This window comes from Eublepharis macularius, chromosome 13 (assembly GCF_028583425.1).
Source record: "Eublepharis macularius isolate TG4126 chromosome 13, MPM_Emac_v1.0, whole genome shotgun sequence".
In the NCBI taxonomy this organism is placed as follows: domain Eukaryota; kingdom Metazoa; phylum Chordata; class Lepidosauria; order Squamata; family Eublepharidae; genus Eublepharis; species Eublepharis macularius.
The window spans coordinates 33,374,919-33,394,645 of record NC_072802.1 but is presented as its reverse complement, the minus strand read 5'-3'; the positions used below and the strand labels follow the sequence as shown (position 1 = coordinate 33,394,645).

The 19,727-nt window shown below is 44.9% G+C and overlaps 1 protein-coding gene across 3 annotated transcripts in view; it reads right to left on the bottom strand.

Moving 5' to 3' along the window:
- The window catches only part of TMEM255A (transmembrane protein 255A), a 37,909-nt gene extending 19,378 nt beyond the window's left edge, over positions 1–18,531 (bottom strand). For all 3 annotated transcript variants that reach the window (XM_054995714.1, XM_054995715.1, XM_054995713.1), the window contains exons 1-4: positions 18,456–18,531; positions 10,750–10,892; positions 7,016–7,078; positions 2,078–2,167 (exon numbers count right to left, since the gene is read on the bottom strand). In XM_054995714.1, the coding sequence (XP_054851689.1) occupies positions 2,078–2,167; positions 7,016–7,078; positions 10,750–10,892; positions 18,456–18,513 (354 nt within the window). In that variant the 5' untranslated portion in view covers positions 18,514–18,531. The remainder of the gene's footprint in view (positions 1–2,077; positions 2,168–7,015; positions 7,079–10,749; positions 10,893–18,455) is intronic.
- Positions 18,532–19,727: the final 1,196 nt, after the last annotated feature.

Genomic DNA, 19,727 nt, shown 5'->3' with positions numbered 1-19,727 from the left:
TATATGGCAAAAACACTTTTCCTGTGGGAGACTGTTTTTCTTTGGTTGCCTGACAACCAGTTACTTCCAATGGGACAATGAATTCTATGAACAGATGGATGGGGTGGCCATGGGGAGCCCACTCAGCCCAGTTATAGCAAACTTCTACATGGAACATTTTGAAAAAACAGCTCTAGAATCAGCACCCCACAAACCTAGTGTATGGTTCCGGTTTGTGGATGATACATTTATCATTTGGAGCCATGGGGAGGAAGAATTGATGGGGTTTTTGAATCATCTCAACAACATCCACCTGAACATACAATTCACCATGGAGAAAGAAATCGAGGGAAAACTCCCATTCCTGGATACCTGGGTCATCCGCAAAGCAAACTTTCAGTTAGGTCACAAGGTCTACAGGAAACCAACTCACACTGATCGGTACCTACACAAAAACTCCAATCACCACCCCCGACAGAAAAGAGGCATAATGAAAACATTAGTGGATAGTGCAAGACGGATATGTGAGCCGCACTTTCTCAATGAGGAAATTAATCATCTAAACCACGCACTTCAGGCAAATGGCTACTCCAGAAATGAAATCCGAAGAGCAATCAAACCCAGGATGAATCAAACAACCAAAGAAAAACAGTCTCCCACAGGAAAAGTGTTTTTGCCATATATCAAAGGAATTACTGATCAGATGGGAAAGCTTATGAAAAAGCATAACCTTCAAGCAGTATTCAGACCCACCCGAAAAATACAACAGATGCTACGATCAGCAAAAGACAGTAGAGACCCCCTAACCTCTGCAGGAGTATACCGTATACCCTGCAGCTGTGGACAAGTTTACATCGGGACCACAAAGCGTAGCATCCAGACAAGAATAAAAGAACATGAAAGACACTGCAGACTTGGACAACCTGAAAAATCAGCAGTGGCTGAACATAGCCTAACTCAAACAGGGCACAGTATCTTATTCCAGGATACCAAAATACTGGACAACACTTCCAACTACTTTGTCAGACTGCACAGGGAAGCCATTGAAATTCACAAGCATAAGCAAAACTTCAACAGGAAAGAAGAAACCTTAAGAATGAACCGAGCATGGTTGCCAGTTCTGAAAAACACCAGGCTAACAAAACATTCTATCCCTGACAATAGCCCTGCAGAGAAGATTAGCACATCAAGTACCAATCCATATGCAAAAGAACCTCCTCAGGATACAGTGAAGCCTCCCTCCATTAGCATTCCACACCCTGGGAAACTCTTACAGGATGACTCAGCTCAACCCCACCCCTCCTGAGTAGATACAAATGACCTACATCTTTTCCACACTGTGACACTGAGAGATCTCTGTCTTTTGGTGCTACACCTCTGAAGATGCCAGCCACAGCTGCTGGCGAAACGTCAGGAACTACAATGCCAAGACCACGGCAATACAGCCCGGAAAACCCACAACAACCATGCATCATTTACTTTAACTGTGTAGGGAGTGAGCAAGCAATAATGCAAAGTTGAAGTCTTGCCTCAAAGTTAGAACTGTGCATATGAAGAGGAAGAAGGTAATAGAGTCCCAAGGAAGAATGGACTGTACCACTTCAGAACGTAGGTCAGGAATCACATTCTGTATGTGCCTGTATGTAACAGTAAAAAAAGGACAGACGAGAAAACAACAGGCTTGGGTAGAAACTCGCCATATGTAATTTTAGTATTTTAACTACTGGGGATGGGTATTCTATTAAAAAAAATGACATCCCACATGTCTGATGTGGTACAAGCCACTTTCACCTTGGAACTCTGCTGCTTGTGTCGATGATGCCTTATTCTGCTACCTGTTCCAGTTTCCATAATTTTACCAGGCACTGCCAACATAAAAGCAAGCATATTTTCAGAACCACATGCCCTAGAAACTTAAGGGTTTTTTTCCTTTCCAAGAACCATCAAGAAGTTCAAGAAACCAGACCGTATTCTCAATAACACCTCCAGTGCCTTTTCTGCACTCATGTGGAATTGTGGCACACACACTCACAGCCCTGTTGGCAGGTTAAAAAGGAGCAAGTTGACTGGCACGCAGATCAGCGTGGACCATACTTACGATGTGTCTGGCAGCAAAGACGCCATCAACGATAGCGCAGCAGAAGGCAGCCAGGACTCCAAAGCTGATGAACACTATTGACGCCACCAGCTGTGGAACACATAAAACTACATGCAATCATCCGCTTCGATATAAAATGCATGCTGTAACTGCCACCCACAGAAGGAACAGTTTTATAAATAAAACATGGCACTCTGCTCTTCAATAGCTCTTGCAAAGCATCCGCTTTTCCAAAGCTGCCCCAACTTATATGTACCACAAAGAAACCTTGCAAAATACATGTAGCCGCCTGGTACCGAGCCAGACCAATGGTCGATCCAGCCCAAAATAATTTATTACTCTGACTGGCAGTGGGTCTCCAGGATCTTTCCCAGGCTTATTTGCGTAGGAGGATTGAATCAGAAACGTTCTGCGCTCAGTACAGGGGTTCTGCCACTGACTGAGCAATGCCCTCTCTCTCGAGATGCCCACAGGATGGGGCATTTATGCTCCATCTGAAACAGGCAGTTAGTGGCGTCCATTTCAGTTCATGTTCTGGCTATGATCATATCCTTCCCATTCATTTTGCTGATTATTGGTTCCAATTTGTAACTCAAGGAAGCAGAGCTCTGAAGATGTGCTGCCCACCACAGAGCTCCGTTTCCCTCTCTCCTGTCCATTCCACCAGCGATGCTAATTCATGCCAGGTTCCCTATTAGGTCTTGAAAACTTATGCACCAGAATGAGGGAGGGAAGAAGGTATGAATTTCTGTAGGGACAGGGAATTGTAAAAATGACCCTCCTTCTACTGGAAACCATACCCAGAATCCTTGCTGAGACTGCAGTAATCATTTGACCTAAGTTGGCGGGAGGGAATAAAAGCAGAGTCATGAGAACTAGTAACTTTTTAAAAAATGAAAGAATGGAAATATGAATGCATGCACAAGTTTCTTTTTTGAAAGCTAAATTCTATCTGACTACAGTTGTACTAAAAGCTGTTGTCCTTGCTCCCTGGACACTATTCAGTGGTTTAAAAAATCTATTCAGATTAGCAATAAACAATTTGAAACTCTAAACATTGCTGTGCCCTATCAACCAGGAGGGGGAGCTGTGCTCTGCTGCGAGGCCTCACAGGTACTGATAGGGTGCATGTATGTTTCCCCAGTAGAGCAAATCGCACCACCTGTGGCTATTTCAGGTTGGGAAAACAACATGGGGGAACGACTTAAGCATTCTCTCCCTCGGCCCCGTGATCCCTGTTGTGTTTGGACTGTTGGAACCACTGTAGTTTTGGGGGCGGAGCCACTAGTTCTCAGAGCTGAGGGAGCCTGTAAAGAGTCAGTTATTGCCAGTTAGAGATTACTGCAGTCATTGTTCCGTTACTGGTTATTGTTCATTAAATGTTGATTGTTTGAAACACTGCAGTTGCCTTCCAGTCTCAATACATATTAATCCCAATCCAAATTGGGCCTCTGTATGCCTGGAAACAGTATTCCCAGAGGGGAACTCACAGCGCGTAACTGATAGAAGGTTCTTGTGATGGACATGGACACAATGCGAGCACTATGTGCTATGTAGTTAGATTCCCTTTTCTCACCCTTTGTCGTCTCCCTCCCTGTGAACATTTAGGATGTTATGCTACTTTGTTATATTTCTGTGCAAAGTGCCGTCTCAACTGATAACAGAACAGCAGGTGAGCGTAGGTGACAATTTACCACCTGAATGCACATAGCTAGCTCAGTTGTTGACTCCGACTGGATCTCAGGCAGATAAAGGTCTTCCCAGGCAACCTGAGATCCTTTGGAAATGCTGAAGGCGGCTGTGGTTGCCAGGGCCTAGCATGGCATGTTGGGAGGCTGTATGCCAAGCACCCTCCCTTTTAATAGGGGCAGCTGCTTCTGAATGGGGGCTCCCTGCCTCCTGGGTTCTCCGGAAGCACCTCCTGCTACTGTGAAGTGATGGAAAGCCAGGACTGGCTTTTTGCTTTGGGGAAAGAAGCAAATGGACAGGTGCCAGGAAACCTGTTGGCACACTGGGGATCACTGGCATAAGCCCCTTTCCCCTGACGTGGCACTTGGAATGTGTTCTCCCCAGCTCCTATTATGAATGCTCCATTCCTACAGACTAAAAGAACTGCAGCTGAATTGCACATTTGAAATAAAGAAGATGAAGCCAGGTTGCAAAAAGAACATTTGGAAAAGCCTTAAGTATTAGCTAGAAAGAGCCTGTCGGCTGCAGCTCTCATCTTGCTTCATGGCACATGAAAGAGAATGACAGAAGGGCAGCAACCATGAAGAAAAGGTCCAAACAGCAGGAGACTGATAGGAAAAAAGCAAGAAGGCATGGCATTGAGCAACCACCGTGTACACTGCTGGCAGAAAGTGCTGTCAAGTCATTGCTGACTTATGCCAACCCCTACTGGGAATTTCGAAGCAAGAGATTAACCAGAGGGGTTTGCCATTGCCTACCTCTGCATAGCAGCCCTGGTTTTCTCTGGTGGCCTCCCATCAAATTGCTAACCAAGACTGACCCTGCTTTGCTTCTGAGATTTGATGAGATCGTGCTTGCCTGAGCTATTCAGGCCAGAGCTACTTGTATATATATTACATCCTGCTACTATGTGTGTTTTCATTAGAGGAAGTTACATATGCCTAGAATTGTGCATGCTCCATAATCTTGTGATTGTTATACAAAAGCGCAGCTGCAGAATTCAGCACCAGAAGAACCTCAGCTTTTGTTTTCCTAAAAGCCAATCTTCTAGACCTTGTGACTGTGAAGAGGTATGAAGGAGTGTAGCAATGATGGATGAGGAGTGTAGATGAAATTTTATAATGAGAAAAGAAAAAAGGGAAATGAACGAGATCTTCAAGGAGGAGGAGCTGCTGTGTCCCACACCCTCCTTCCCTTCTCCTGTCCTAGCAGGAAGAGACTGACAGTGTAGTCCTAAGCGAAGTTGCACCCTTTTAAGTCTATTGACGTCAATGGATTTAGAAGGGTGTAGCTTTGCTTAGGATTGCACTGTAAGGCTGCAGTATTACACACACATTTTAAATTGAGCCCCTTTGAGATAGCTGGGACTGCTCTGAGTGAGCAAACCGAGGACTGAACACTAAACTCTGCAAATGTCTGCTAAGCTAGTCAGAGATATTTCTAAAACTTTAAGACTGCCCCAGTGATGAACATGGGCCAATCTACAAGAAGCCCAAGAAGCCCAGTCGTCTACAAGAAGACCACTGTTCAAAATGTTGCTGGCAATTCTAAAAATGAGGGGAAAACCAGTCGCATTTGTGAGTTCACAAGCCATGCCAGAAAAAGGGGACATGGGGGAACAGGGACACATTGGAAATTCTGCTACAGAAAATGGCATCCAACACTATGCTGGGTTGTCTTGCGAATGAGAGAAGCTACTCAGTGCTCTAGAAGCATTTTACCCTTCCACACCAGCTGGTCTGCCAAGGAACTCATGAACGTAGTAAAAGATTGTGTGGCACATACTCAGTTCACATTGAGAACCAGACAGCTTCTTGGGCATCACTGTTGCCTAAGGTCAATAAAGTGCACTCCAAGTCACACCCAGCTCTCCATCAGTCTCTCTCTACAAGACATCTGATACTTGAAGAACACGTATTGGGAGATGCAATGGTAGCTAGGAAGGGTAGTTTAAAAAGACAGAGCTGGCGGCAGGGCAAAGGCTTTGCTGTACACTGGAATTGTGTGAAGGGGCTGTGAAATGCCAGAAGGGAAACTTCAGCCCATTGTAACCTCTCCAGGTCCAAGCCTGGCTCTGGAAGGCAGCTCCATCCCATTTCTATTCTTCGCTGCCCTCTGGTTGCAATCTCACACAATTTTAGATGGGAGAGGTGAAATTGACAGAGCCTTTGGGGAGGCGAAGATTAAATGAACAAACCTTCTGAGGAGCAAACTCCGCCAGCTCTCTTTTAAAACTACACTCGTCATGTAGAGAGGTAAAATTGACAGAGTGAAAGGCTTTTTAAAGGCTTTTAAAACTATGCTTCCCAGCTAACATTGTGTCTCCTTACACTTGACAAACATGCCTCGAAGCGTCTTGTGTAGAGCAACTCCATGTGGTTGATCATTGTAGGGAAAAAAGTGATAGTTGACGCCACAGTCTCTCAGGAAAGTCACCATTACAGACCTTTTTGCTGAGCAACTAGTTACACTCCCAAAGAACCACAATGTTTCCATAACACGGTTTGCAACCCAGAAGTCTACTGTATTCCAAACTGACCACTGGTAGTTGCTGAGTTCTCTGCTAAACCAGGACTTTAACAACATGCACAAGGGTTAACTTGAAGTCATGCTGTCACTTTAGAAGGGTCATGAATGGAATGTCGGGTGGCTGTAATACAATCCTAGTACTGATGAAGCATGCCCTGCTATAACTTACCATAAGCCAACTTCTAGACCTCCATGGGAATATTTTCAAGAGATGGATAAGTATGGGCTGATGCTTAGGTTGTTCTAGGAATGTTTGAAATGGGGAACCACCTAGAAGGGACAGTATATGGTTGCATTCATGCTGCAAAGGGGTGACAGGGCTGATATGGGAGATAACCATGGTAAGATCCAGACACCCCTTTTCTAAACTGTAATTAATAGTGTGTACATCATCACTTGGTAAGTCTGTTCCATTCTGCCCAATGGGGGTGGGGGGGATAATTTTGTGACACATCTGTATGTGATCAGAAAACCAGGGAAGGAGTAAAGTTTCCATCATTGTTTTGTAGGAGGATACAGAAGACAGGAATGGCAAGCAGGTTTCATGATTCCCATTGAGAAAGACAAGGTTATTCTAAACTCTTTTCTGCTCCACTTAATTAACATGAAAGAGACACATGGGTTTCTGTGACCAACATAAAAGGGGGTCACTCACCACAACTCTTGAGATGTATTCTGGAAAATTAACAAAACAAATACCTTTGCAACTGTTCAACTTACCATTTGCTTTTTATTTTCTATCAAATTCGATCCAATAATTCCAAGAAATGACCCCAAACCAAGCTGAAAGGCAACATTTTCACAATGTTTAGGACTGCAAGTCACCCGTCTTAGTCACTTAGCACAGAGAAAAGATCAGAAGCAAGACTGACATTCTAACACTTCAGCTTACAAGACTTTAAAATCCAAAGTAGAGAATATTTTTTTAAAATTAATAAGCAGATCACCAAGGGATCGTAACAGCATTCCACGTTTTTATTGGTGGATATTATTGCTAGCATGTTATGATACAGGGGTGGCCAAACTTGCTTAATGTAAGAGCCACATAGAATAAACGTCAGATGTTTGAGAGCTGCAAGACATGATGCATTGAAGTTACTTCAGATGAGGAGGTGGGTTTGGGGAAGAGTCCTGAAAATGACATCACAGAAAGGGGTGGGGGTTTTGGTGCAGTATGCTGGAAGTGACATCATCGGAAGGGGTGGAGTTTGGGAAGAGCCATCACCTGGCCTTTGACTTGGAAGTGACATCTCAAAAGTCACGTCACATCCTTGCTAGGCTTCACCCCCAAAGTCCCCAGATATTTTCTGAGTCAGACCTGGCAACCCCAACATTTTGACTGAAAATAAGAAAGACATGGAAAGAAAGGAAGGAAGGGAAAAAGAGAAAGGGAGGGAAAGACATGGAAAGAAAGAAGGGAGGGAAAGACATCGAAAGAAAGGAGGGAAGGGAGGGAAATAAGCTAGACTAAAATAAAATGTATGGCCGCAGCGATACTCCTCCAGGAGCCGCACAATATGTCTAGAAGAGCCACATGTGGCTCCCGAGCCGCAGTTTGGCCACCCCTGTATCATTCGCAAAGTAGGTAATGAATGGATATATGGTTATTATGAGGCTGACAGCTTCAGCAGTGATCTTGCAAACACTAATATGACTAGCTCAAGATAACTGAAAGCAAGCTGCCAACTGAGCCAAAGGCAAAAAAGAGAATTTTACTGTTAAGCAGAGTTTTCATCTCCTGAATTCCACTGTGACTACATATGGATGTAGTTGGCAGGCATTGGACACCTTGCGTAACAGCTGTGACGCTAACAGCCTGATTCCTTCTCTACATAGGATTGAACTCCAATACAACCCCCCCACCATTCCAGTGTTGGAAGTACACCCCTATCACCTGCACCAAAAGTTGCGAGGGCAGCCCTTATATACAGGAGCACCAATGCAAATGGATTAAAACAAATGAACCTACATATAAACAAAGCCAAAGAAGGCTCAAAAAAGCTGTCATGCAGCTGTGCCAACATAGGTCTAAGTCAGCGAAGAGCTGCCACAATAGGTTCAAGTTTTCATTTTGCTTTTGGAGGAAAGTAAGTTGGAGTGCATTATGACCCTGTACATATTGTGATGCTCTACTCCAGCCTCAACAGTCACAAGAGAGGATAGGGTCAGGATGAAAATAAAGTTTCTTCCAGGTTACCCATTTGGTCATAGTTGGTTGAATTTGTAAAGAATCCAGACAGTGCTGCTCCCAACCAGATGTATTTTTAGTGTTATCCTTGTTGTCCTCTCAGCTTCTTTCAGACTTGATTTATGGCCATTTTTTTGCAATTGAAAGGCAATATTGAATGTTCTCAAGGCTACTGACCTTTTAAACTTTGCTCTTTTGTTTTACAGCTGGTTCCTTTATCGGCTTAGTTATTTCCTGTTTACTTTTGGTGGCCACAGCATTCCTGAATCAATTTTCAATTTTTAGCAGGTTTTTTGCTTGGACAGGTTTACAAAATTATGATCACACAAAAACTGAATGAGCAATTGCTTAAGCTGCAAAAATAAAAGCAGTAATTAAAGCTCCCTTCTCCCAGGGAACAAGAACTCTTGCAAGTATGAACTGGCCCATATGTGGGCCAAAACATACCTTAAAAAAGGCACATGACTAGCTCAAAGATGTCTTTCAGTAACTTAGAATGCACTGTACAGAATCTCATACCTTGTCAGGAAATTGTAATGGATCAAATTAATCCAAAATTATTTGATCTACCATGTGCCATCCTATATGTCACTTGTTGCAGCCGAGGCTTAGGATTGCATGCACTGATATTTGAGGAGCAGACAGGGGGGGGAATCACCCTGACTTTCTACTGACAGTTGAACAGGACTGCTTTTGGTGGTTCCCTCTGCAGCTCTGAGGAATGAGAGCAAAATCATTTTGATCAGCTAACAGTGGAATGGAAATAACCTGTTGCAAATTACATCTCTGTTGCAAGGAGAATGCAGTTACGATTCCAAGTATGCACAAGACAACCCACCAGTGGATGAGTATGTTCTCACATGCACAAAGCTATCTTGGGTCACTGTGTATTTTCAATCAGTTCATTTAAACAAAGCAGCTGGCATGAAGACCTAGCAATGGGGCTACAAGTCCAGCAGCTAAGCAGCCTATACATGCCGACACATCACTCTATGCTTGCCACACCATGGATGCTTGCATGCACAAATCACAGATAGGTTCAGAACTTTTCAATCTCATGTCATTTCAATCACAATGCTTTTCATGGATTCAGCGCATATGTGCTGTTGCTACCCTTCAAGTGCACAGTAAGCAAGGGTGGATGAATCAAGTGTTATACATGCACACATGAACCAAGTCCAGTGTCTATTTCAGTAATGTAATTTAGGGCCTCTTTTCACATTCTGAGTCACCCCGTGTGTCAACATATAAACATTCATCACTCATCAACTGTAGAACTGCATGTATAAATTGGCTGTCAAAGATTAATTGCTGTAGCTACACATTTTTGCCCCCCATGAACTCAGACAGTATAATTGTCACTGCAGACAGGTCACACCAAAAAACATCAAGCACTGGGTAAAATGAATGATCTAGCTGCAGGTGTGAATCGTTGATGACTCAAAAGAGATACTCCTGTCTTGACATCTCCCATGCTTATGGTTTAGCAGCAAAAGAGCATGTTTTAAGAGGATCCAATTTATCTCCAGGCAAAGAGGACTTCCTTTAGCTAGATGAGAACAGAGGAAAAATGTGCCCCAGGTTGGAAAAGGATTAGACCTTAAGTCTTCCAGGCTCAGTCCTGCAGGAGGAAGATCTCGTCCTCCTTCTGCATTCCCATGAATCAATTTGTCTAGCCGATGATAATGGTGACTACAACAAGACAAGTGGAATATCGGAGAAATACAGTCTTTGTGACAATTCAGACATGCATATTCATCACTCGTTGATGTTTCATTCAATGTCTCTTGCTTGTGTAAATGAACCATCACCTATCGAACACCACAGAAAGAATTTCCACTTTATCTCAAGCTTTGCAGTGGAGTTTATTTAGACATCCAGCGGTTCTTCATCCAGTGTACAGTACCCAAGTGAGGAGAACTCAAACCACGCTCCAGTGAACCAGCCCCAAACGAAAGGCAAAGGAATATAAGAATGGACTCCGCTGAAAAGCTTGGCTTTTGAAGAGATTCAAGGAGATACTGAGGTTCCCATCCAAGGTGTTACTTTGGTGACAGTCCCTCCATACATGCAAGTCACTGTACTGCTGACAGGAAGTGATTTACACACATGTGAACCAATGTGTCTACATAAATAGAACATGCAGCACTGAAAAGATGCAAATAAACAGATGTGGACACTTAAAGACAGGGTCATCCTTTTGGAAGGTTTGCTGTGACTTCACAGGAACAAAGCTTCTAGACCTACCTAAGAGTTCTATACTTACAATAACCCCCGAGTAATAACCTCCAACAGTCACATTTTGGGTTCTTGTTGTAGCAGCAAGACCAACCGTAAGAATTAATACAGACACAATGAGAAGAGTCACCGTTACGTAGAGGGAATTCCTTTTTCTTCTATTGAAAGACCCTAAAACACACACAGACAAGAATTGGCTAATTCTATCAGCACTGAGAAGCAAAGTTTACCCACTCCCATGCTTACCTGGCTGTGTCCAGATTCTCCATTTTGGGTCATATAAGTGGGTGCATTTTAACCCTCTAATTCCAGTAAGAAGGCAAGAACTATGCTTTCGTTGCTTTCGTACTGCTAACTTTCACAGCCTGTAGATTTGCTGCCTAATGATGCAATGCCTCGGGAAGTTCTCCTGCATGAGCCCTACTGAAACAAAGAGGAGCCACCTAAGGACATGGCTATGCTCTTATGTAGTGTCCTCAAGAGACAGGCTACAAAACCTATGAAGCATCCCTAGAAATTTTACAATAAAAATACTTCTAGAATAGGCCTGCAGAAATTGTGACCTAAACAAACTAAACAGAGCCTTCCGACCATGTATTATGGCCTGCCATGCATGCTTGAATTACACTACAATCTGGGGGAAAGGCAGGAAGGGTCTCTTCTGCCCCTATAGGGAGTATAGGTATTCTGAACAGCTAGTTTTAAAAGATTAATTTCAGCTTTTGCACCCTTGATTTCTTTCATGCTGGCCTTTAGTTCCCTTATGGTTGTCAACAAGAGATTGCGGTTTTCGGTAAATGAAGAGACAGCTTTTGTCTCCGGGTGAGGTTCTACATACAAATGCTGTAGAGTGGAGTTTTCCTGGTCTCTGCCTAAGTACCAATTCCCCATTTCTGTTGTTTCTCGCTTTCTTCACTGGCCGCCAGGTCCAGCTTTTCAAACAAGGTATCATCTGTGACCTGGCTGTCATTAAATGAGGCTGCATCGTGATCCTAACATTATCACTCTGTAATCTTGTAAGAGAAGAGAGCCCTGTGGTACAGAGTGGTAAGCTGCAGTACTGCAGTCCAAGCTCTGCTCATGACCTGAGTTCGATCCCAGTGGAAGCTGGGTTCAGGTACCTGGCTCAATGACTCGGTGCTTGCACAGGGGGACTACCTTTACCTTTAATCTTGTAAGAAAGAAGTGCAGCAGCACATTTTGTACCAAGACAGTGTCATATTTTAGGGCAGAATTTGCCTCTTGTGAGGCAAACGGGATTTTTTTTTTGGTCTCAAATCCAGCAATCTGACAAGGAAATCTTGGGGTGTCTTTTGGAGTTCCTGTAATGCTTTGAACAGCTCCACAATCAGTTCAGTGGCCTCTTTTCCCTGTTAATAAGATCTCAAGATGTGCCTTAATTTTGCTAAACTGATATCCCTTTTCCCCTCCAAATAATTCCTTAGCCTGAGACCAGAAGAAATTACTTTGATGATGGCTTTTATAATCTGCCTCTCTGTATCCTTTTTAAAAAAACTCCATTTTCTATCTGCTAGGACGGATTGTTAAAACTTAGCCACTCTCTGTGCTGATGATTGCCTATTTGCCCACATATCTTGAAATCTTTCTTACAGATTTGATTCCAGTGCTGCAGGTAGCTTCCTGTTCACCAACATTTTATTGTCTACAGCTTCCACCTTTTCTTGAGACTGTCCCTCAAGTAATTTTACTGCCTCAGTATATTGCCTCTGTGGTGCTGCCTCCTTGGCTACAGTACTAAACTCTCCAATCTGGTTTTTCAGTATCAGTAATAGAGACATCCCCTCATCCCCTAATTCTCTTAGATCTGCTCCATTCAGATTCTACACTATATGCTCGAGAAAGGCACAGTCGCTCTTGCTTGCAATGATCTTCCCAAGGAAGGTCTAGAAAGTCATAAACCTCCCTCAAGTGTTCCTCTTGCTGATATAAAAGTCCTTCCATCTCCATAAGCCGGCTTTCACACTCATTGGCTGCTTCCACACACATTGGATAATCCACTTCCAATACTCTTTAGTGAACATTTGAAACTGATTTTCCATGAGTGGAACAAAAAATCCACTTCAAAAGGATGGCGAAAGTGCATTGAAAGTGCATTATTAATCGTGTGTGGAAATGGCCATTGTGAGCCATGGTGTTTCTGACCATTTCACTCTTTCACAAGGCATTTCTTCTGTTTTATCTCACAGCGTTGTAGGTTCATCTCTTGGAGGATAAAAGCCTCTCGCTTCATACCCTCTCCTCATTGGCTTGCCAAAATGTTACACTCCGATCGGGGGAAAGGCAGGGAGTGTAGTAAATGTTGACTTTTATTTCTTAAGAACATACCAAACATGAAGTAAAACACTGTCTGAACTAACATCACTTCAGTACTGAAGTCCACTAGCTGTCATCTCTAACTGCCAGAATGCCACACAGTTCAGTCTTAAAGGGGCAATAGCATATAAACAATAAAACATCAACTATTACTCCCTGCCACGCTTGACAATGTCAACAGCATGCAGGCTGCAAAACCAGAGCATTTTATGATACCCTAACCATGGGTGGGCTGCCATCAGAGGGAAAGCATTTGGTTTGGTGAGCTGCAAGCCTACTGTGGCATCCCAAAGTCTAGACTTTTCCTGGTTCATATTACTAAAGCCACTCTTCCACTTCTTTTTACTTGAGTGTAGACTCAGCTTGCACTACATCAGTTGCCGGGTGGAACTACCATCAAGGGGGCACAGGCAGTTCCCACTCTTACCAGAAAGCAGCAAAAGGCAACTGTGGGTGCCTCAGTCAGCAGTGCTGAGTAAGTACTCAGTTGCCAACCAGCTGGTTACCCTTGGTAAAGATCAGGGCTCATTTTGAGGGGGAATGTGCAGGAACGCAGTTCCGGTAGTTCTCCAAAGAAGTCACATGTCAGGTGACTCTGTCCACCTGATTTTTGGCCATTTTGGGCCCATTTTGGCCTGGATTGGGCCCAAAATGGCCAGGATTGGGCCTAAAACAGCCAGGATTGTTCCCAGAATGGCCAGGATCGGGCCTCTTACGGATGGTGGATCACTCTCCCGCTCAACAGCGGCCCAATTCTGACCATTTTGGGCCCCTTTTCAGCCCCCTTTTGCCACTTTGAGCCCAATTTTGGCCCTGAATGGCCAGGATTGGGTCCAAAGCCAGGATAAGTGAGGTCAGGGGGTGTGGCATATGCAAATCAGTTATGCTAATGACACTTCTGGTGATGGCAAGGGGTGTGGCATATGCTAATGAGTTATGCTAATGAGTCCTGCAGCTCTTTTTCTATGAAATGACCCCTGGTAAAGGTCATGCTATGGGTACCAGCAAGAGCAACTGGCCAATTAGCCACTGTTCCACCAGCATCTTGAGGCATCTTTCTCTGTCCATCACTGTTTTTTGGTGCTTGTCCTTTGAATGCTCCATAGCGGCAGCAGTCAGTTCTGACTCATTACGTTTTCTGGCCAAACGCTGCTGTGTGTATAGCCAGAGAAAGCAAAAGGAGACCAGTGAAGATACTAAAATCATATCTAGACAACAGATGCACAGTTGGTGGGTAGATCAAGCCTTCTGATCCTCCAAAACATTGTAAGTCAAGTCTGGCCTTCCTGTAGTCCAATCTTCTGCAACTAAGGCAATTCCAAGAATTTAGCAGAAGACATAAACTGGCCAGATTTAGAATATTCAGCCCATTCCAGCAGCTTCCTTTATTAAAAAAATAACTAGAACTTCTTGGTTCACACTAATACCATCTGAAAAACCCATTTCAGACTGCAGACTAATTGCACACAGCCAGCCAGGTAGATAAAAATCAAAGGGTTTAAAACTATAAAACAATCCTGCAATATCATTTGAACAAACTCTTTAAAAGAGCAAGTTTGGTGTAGTAGTTAAGAGCATGGGACTCTAATCTGGAGAACTGGGTTTGATTCCCCACTCCTCCACTTGAAGCCAGCTGGGTGACCTTGGGCGAGTCACAGCTTCTAGCTCTCTCAGCCTCACCCACCTCATAGGGCGTTTTGTTGTGGGGATAATAACGACATACTTTGTAAACCGCTCTGAGTGGGCATTAAGTTGTCCTGAAGGGAAGTATATAAATTGAATGTTGTTGTTGCTATTATTATTATGAAAATAGCCTGGTTTAAAATTAAATCTGAATGTTAACAGATACACACAAGTTAAAGCAAGGGTCCCCAGCCTCACTGAACTGGCTGGCACTTTTGGAATCTAGAGAACAGGTAGATGGTGCAAGAACAAAATAACCGTCATGGGGGAGTGGACAACTGCAAATGGTTGAACAAAATGTTCCGCAAAATATTAGGAGGTTCCAAGCACAGCATCCTTCTATGATGAAAGCAACTTCCAAAGGGGTGATCCAAACAGACATAAACGTGATGCCTCCTTGGCTCTTCTGAAGCAACTCCTGTGCCAGTGAGGTAAAGATAGGACTGGCCCTTAGTTTTAGTGAAGGAGCATACAGCTGCCTGAAAAAGCTTCTGAAGAAGTGAGCAGTGACTCGCTAAAGCTCATACCCACCACAAATTTTGTTTGTCTTATAGGTGCTACTGGACTCTTGTTCTTTTCTACTGCTAGAGACAGACTAGCATGGCTACCCATCTTGATCTATCACCAGGAAAAGCTTCGGCAGGCAGCGTAACACCATGGTGCAGATCATGGTGCTAAAGAGTTTGTACATGATCACTCCTTCATTCTTTGGAGAACACACTGAGAAAAAGCAAGCTTCAACAATGTAATGCAACAAACCAGGAGCAGTATCACCTGCCTTTTAACTTATTTTATTGCATTAATATTCTCCCTGTCCCCCACTTTCATGGAAGTTAAGGTGGTTTGCACAGAATTCCCAGGAGCTCTCTTAGCCGGGCACTGAGTTGACCCAGATCCATTCATCTTCTGCACGGGTATGCCCTGCAATCACATCCAGGGGCTTCTGAAGTCAAGCATCATAAATATGACACAACAGGTCATGTATGAATATCTAAATGAACAGTCAAAGAACACGGACACGAAGAAATGCCATTTTGCCCGAAAGTTACCAGTCTTTGCTGGTGGAAAGCTCAGGGTGCTCAGGCTGCAAGGAAGTGATCTAGCTTAGTGACCTTGCACGTGAATAGGGAAAGCCAAAGGCAAATCCCTTCTTTCATACTTGCTTCCATCTCTGCAGTGCAGTCCTATGCAGAGTTATACCCTTCTAAATCTGTCAGAGACAATGGGCTCAGAAGGGTGTAACTCTGCTTAGGACATATAAGCAGCAACACCTGAAGCAGAACATCACCTGCCTTCTCCCTGCAGGTCCATACTTTGGCTCTTGGGTCCTTATGGCTGAAATTTTATGAACTGAGAAAGAAGCCCCACTGAATACAATTACAACTTATTTGAGTGGCAACTTAAACCATGGCTTCAATCAGTGCTTTAAACCAACCTGCCCTGTCAATTAATGTCCTGGGTCAGCTTTTTTGCTCTTTGTGGGGAGCAACAAAAGAAGGGGTTGTTTGTCAAGGGGGTGAATCCAACCATCTTCCAAGTAGCTTTCCTCTGATCTAAGGAGCCTTCTTCCAATTTAAGCGGCTCTTCCTCCAGTGCAGTTCTCCCTCCTTAGACTGGAGGATGGCTTCAAACTTTAGCCAAGAAGAAAGGTAGAGTAAAAACAAACTTTTCTCAGAGGAGTCATATGATAGGGGTAGGATCTGCTTCAACGGTACCCCGCATAGCCAGTGGCTGACATTTAGCTTGGTGGGTCACAAGTTATGCAGGACTGTACTAGCATCACAAAGACCTTCAGGCTGCCTCTTCTCAGCTATGGCCTTCCCAGTTCAGAAAAAGGCTAAAAAATCCAGCACTCTCTCTTACTGGACAGCATAGTGAATGCACAAATCTTCTGTCTAGTTTTGTCCTTTGAAAACAAAATTATATTAAAGCAAACAGTGAGAGATGCTTCAGAAAGCGTATCTAGGAATACCTACGCTAAGCTGTACATAGTTGCATAAGGATGGCCCGTTCCAAGTTCCAAAGTTTACCTCAAAAGAACTTGCATTTCATTGAAATGTAAAAACCGTCTGGTCCAGCACCTTGTTTAATAATCCTCTCCCCCATAAGGGGGCAAACAGCACACAGAAGGGATACTGCACTGCGGAAGTTACTACGGGAATTCTCTGCTGCTGTTGGAGAAAGTACATGGATGCTCACCTTCAAGCATGTCATCACAAGCTCCCGTGAGATATGGGCATTCAGGCAGGAATTAGCCCATTCAACTTGTCTTGGGGGAGGAGGTAGAACATGGTCAAATTTACGTTCCTTTCTTTTTAAAAAACGCTACCATACAGCCAGCAGGAAACACGAGGAACTGAACTGACTTTTGGAATAACTGACCTATTTGATGTGCCAGAATGTAAAGAGAGAGATTGGGTTTTCAATGATCCTTTGCAACATCTCCAACTCACCATGGAGAGTCCATCTCTGCCCAATGATTTTAAACTCTCAAGAGGCTTAAAAGCTGGACTGATTTGAAGTTTATTTCTGCATCTTAAAGTATCCTTCAAACAGAAGGTGGCATGGTATAGCCTAATCTGGCCAGATCTCAGAAGCTAAGCAGGATCAGTACTTGGATGGGCAACCACCAAGGAAGACTCTGCAGAGAAAAACAATAGCAAACCACCTCTGCTTCTCACTTGCCTTGAAATCCCCTTGCTGGGGAAACCATACATTGGTTGTGACTTGACAAAATTCTCTAAGGCTGCTGCTACCTTTAATGCATCCTTAGAAACAAATCCTGAGCAAACAGGGTTAAGAATGGGCTGCAATTTTTATTTATTTATTCACAAAAGACAAGTTAGGAGCAACTTCAGATTAACCCAAGAAGCATCTTGTACAGTCAAAACCAGCATCTCAGGGCAGCAATCCTAATCCTGTTTATTAGGAAAAGGAGCCCACCTGCTGGGGCTTACTCCCGAGTAAGTATACAGTGGCTCGCGCTGCAGGGCACAGACCTAATCCAATTAAGCTGCTTGAGGATCGCATCCCATCTGCAGGCAAGGTCTGTCAGCGGGAGAACTACCACCTGCCCTCCAGGGAGGCCCGGTAGAGTCGAAGAGCCGGGAGCCCTAAAGGGGCTTGACATTCAAACGGGGCCCACCAGTCGCGAGATTATAAACAGAAACAGCTCCCGTGCTGCAGAGGAGGGGAGCTCAGCTATGCAAAACGCGGGCGACTTTCAACCCGCTGCCCTCCGGCTGCGAGGCCACTGGGCACAGAAGGCGGGCGGGGAGGCAGCAACTGGGGCGGGGACAGGAAAGAGCCAGCTCGTCCGCTAAACCGAACAGGGTCCCACTCCGGGTTGGGAAATCCCTGGAGTTTTGGGGGTAGAGCCTGGGGAAGGACCTCAGCGGGGTGTAATGCCCTCGAATCCACCCTCTAAAGCTACCCTCCTCTCCAAAAATGGAGAGCAGTTGTGATTCCGGGAGATCTCCAGCCCCTACCTGGAGCTTGGGAACCAAAGCAAGCAGAAGGGGTCAAGGGCGATCCTTGCAAGGCACCTCGAAGGGGCTCTTCCTCCCCTCCTCCCTTGCCAGGCGGCGCCCCAAGTCCCTTGCAAGGACGAGGCACTGCGCGCCTGCGGCTCTCCTCCAAGCCCAAGCGCGCCCGGAGCCCACCTTCCCAAGGCGCAGCCGCCTGCCTGCTTCCCTCTCGCCCTGCGCAGCGACTCACCCATGGAGTCGGAGAGGGGGATGGCGCTGGAGCGCGGCTGAGTCAGGGCCTGGCGCATGGTGGCGGCGACTCCTCCGGCGCGCTCCTCGGAGCCGGCGGGCCTGCGAGGCAAGGGGCTCCGCGGCAGCTACCAGCCGCCGCGCGTTCTCTCGCCTTGCCCGCGGCTCACGTTCAGCTCCAGGCAGCAGCTAGAGGCGGCCGTCGACGCTTGCGCAAGCCGGAGAGGACGCGGCCGGCCCAGCTCCCTACAAAAAGAGGGCAGGGAGGAGAGGGGCTCCCTTCCTTCTTTCCCACGCCTTTGCGCAGCCGGCAGTCCAAGCGCCCGCTCCGGCGTCTATGTTCCTGCTGGCGCCGATCCAGCCTTGGAAAGGGAAATCTCGAGTATCGAGAGGCAAGCCTGAGAAGCCATGAGCTCCGAGCAGGGGTGCCCTAGCCGACCTACTAGAGAAGCCCAGGGGACCCATGTGGACTTGAGTATTCCTCCCGAGCACACGAGGCGCGGGTTGGAGCGTAGCCTTTCCTGATCGATCACCAGTCTTTCCCGCCCATTAATCGACTAATGAATGATGGATTTAGTAAGCCTCTGCGACGGCAATACAGACTCCTTATGGAGATTCTTGAAGAAAGCCAAGATAAATGTAATAAATGTAACATTATCGTCTGTTGAAAGATAAAGCAGAAGTCCAGTGGCACCTTAAAGACTAGTGACATAAACTGTCATGATGCATGTAGCATCAGCGCTTTATAACTTTTAAGTATAAATCTAGCTGCTGTGCATGGGCGCTACTTGCATCTGATGAAGCGAAGTCAGACTGACAAAAGCACTCGCTGGAGTAAGTCTTTAAAGTGCCACAGAACTCTTGTTTGGTTTTGCTGCTAGAAACTAACACAGATACTCTTGTGGAATTTTCTCTGTTGAAAAAGAGGCCGTCTTTAATTGAGAGCCAAAATAACCACAAAATAATATAGAGATGTGCTTTTAAATCTCAGCTCCATTGATTAAATCTGTCTTTTACACGCTCTCTCTCTCTCTTACACATACACGATGATCAAATTTCATTAATCTGCCAGTCAAATCAACGAACATTTGCTCCTTTACATTTGTTTATCTGGATACTTATATTCCACCTTTCTGTTTGTTCAAGGCACCGAGGCAGTCAATCAATATCACAATAAAATATTAAAATGAAAGCAGTCACCACATTAACTGACAGGAAAAGCAAACTGTGGCATAAAAATTCCAGCTATGAATCAATGCCCTTCATTGGGAAA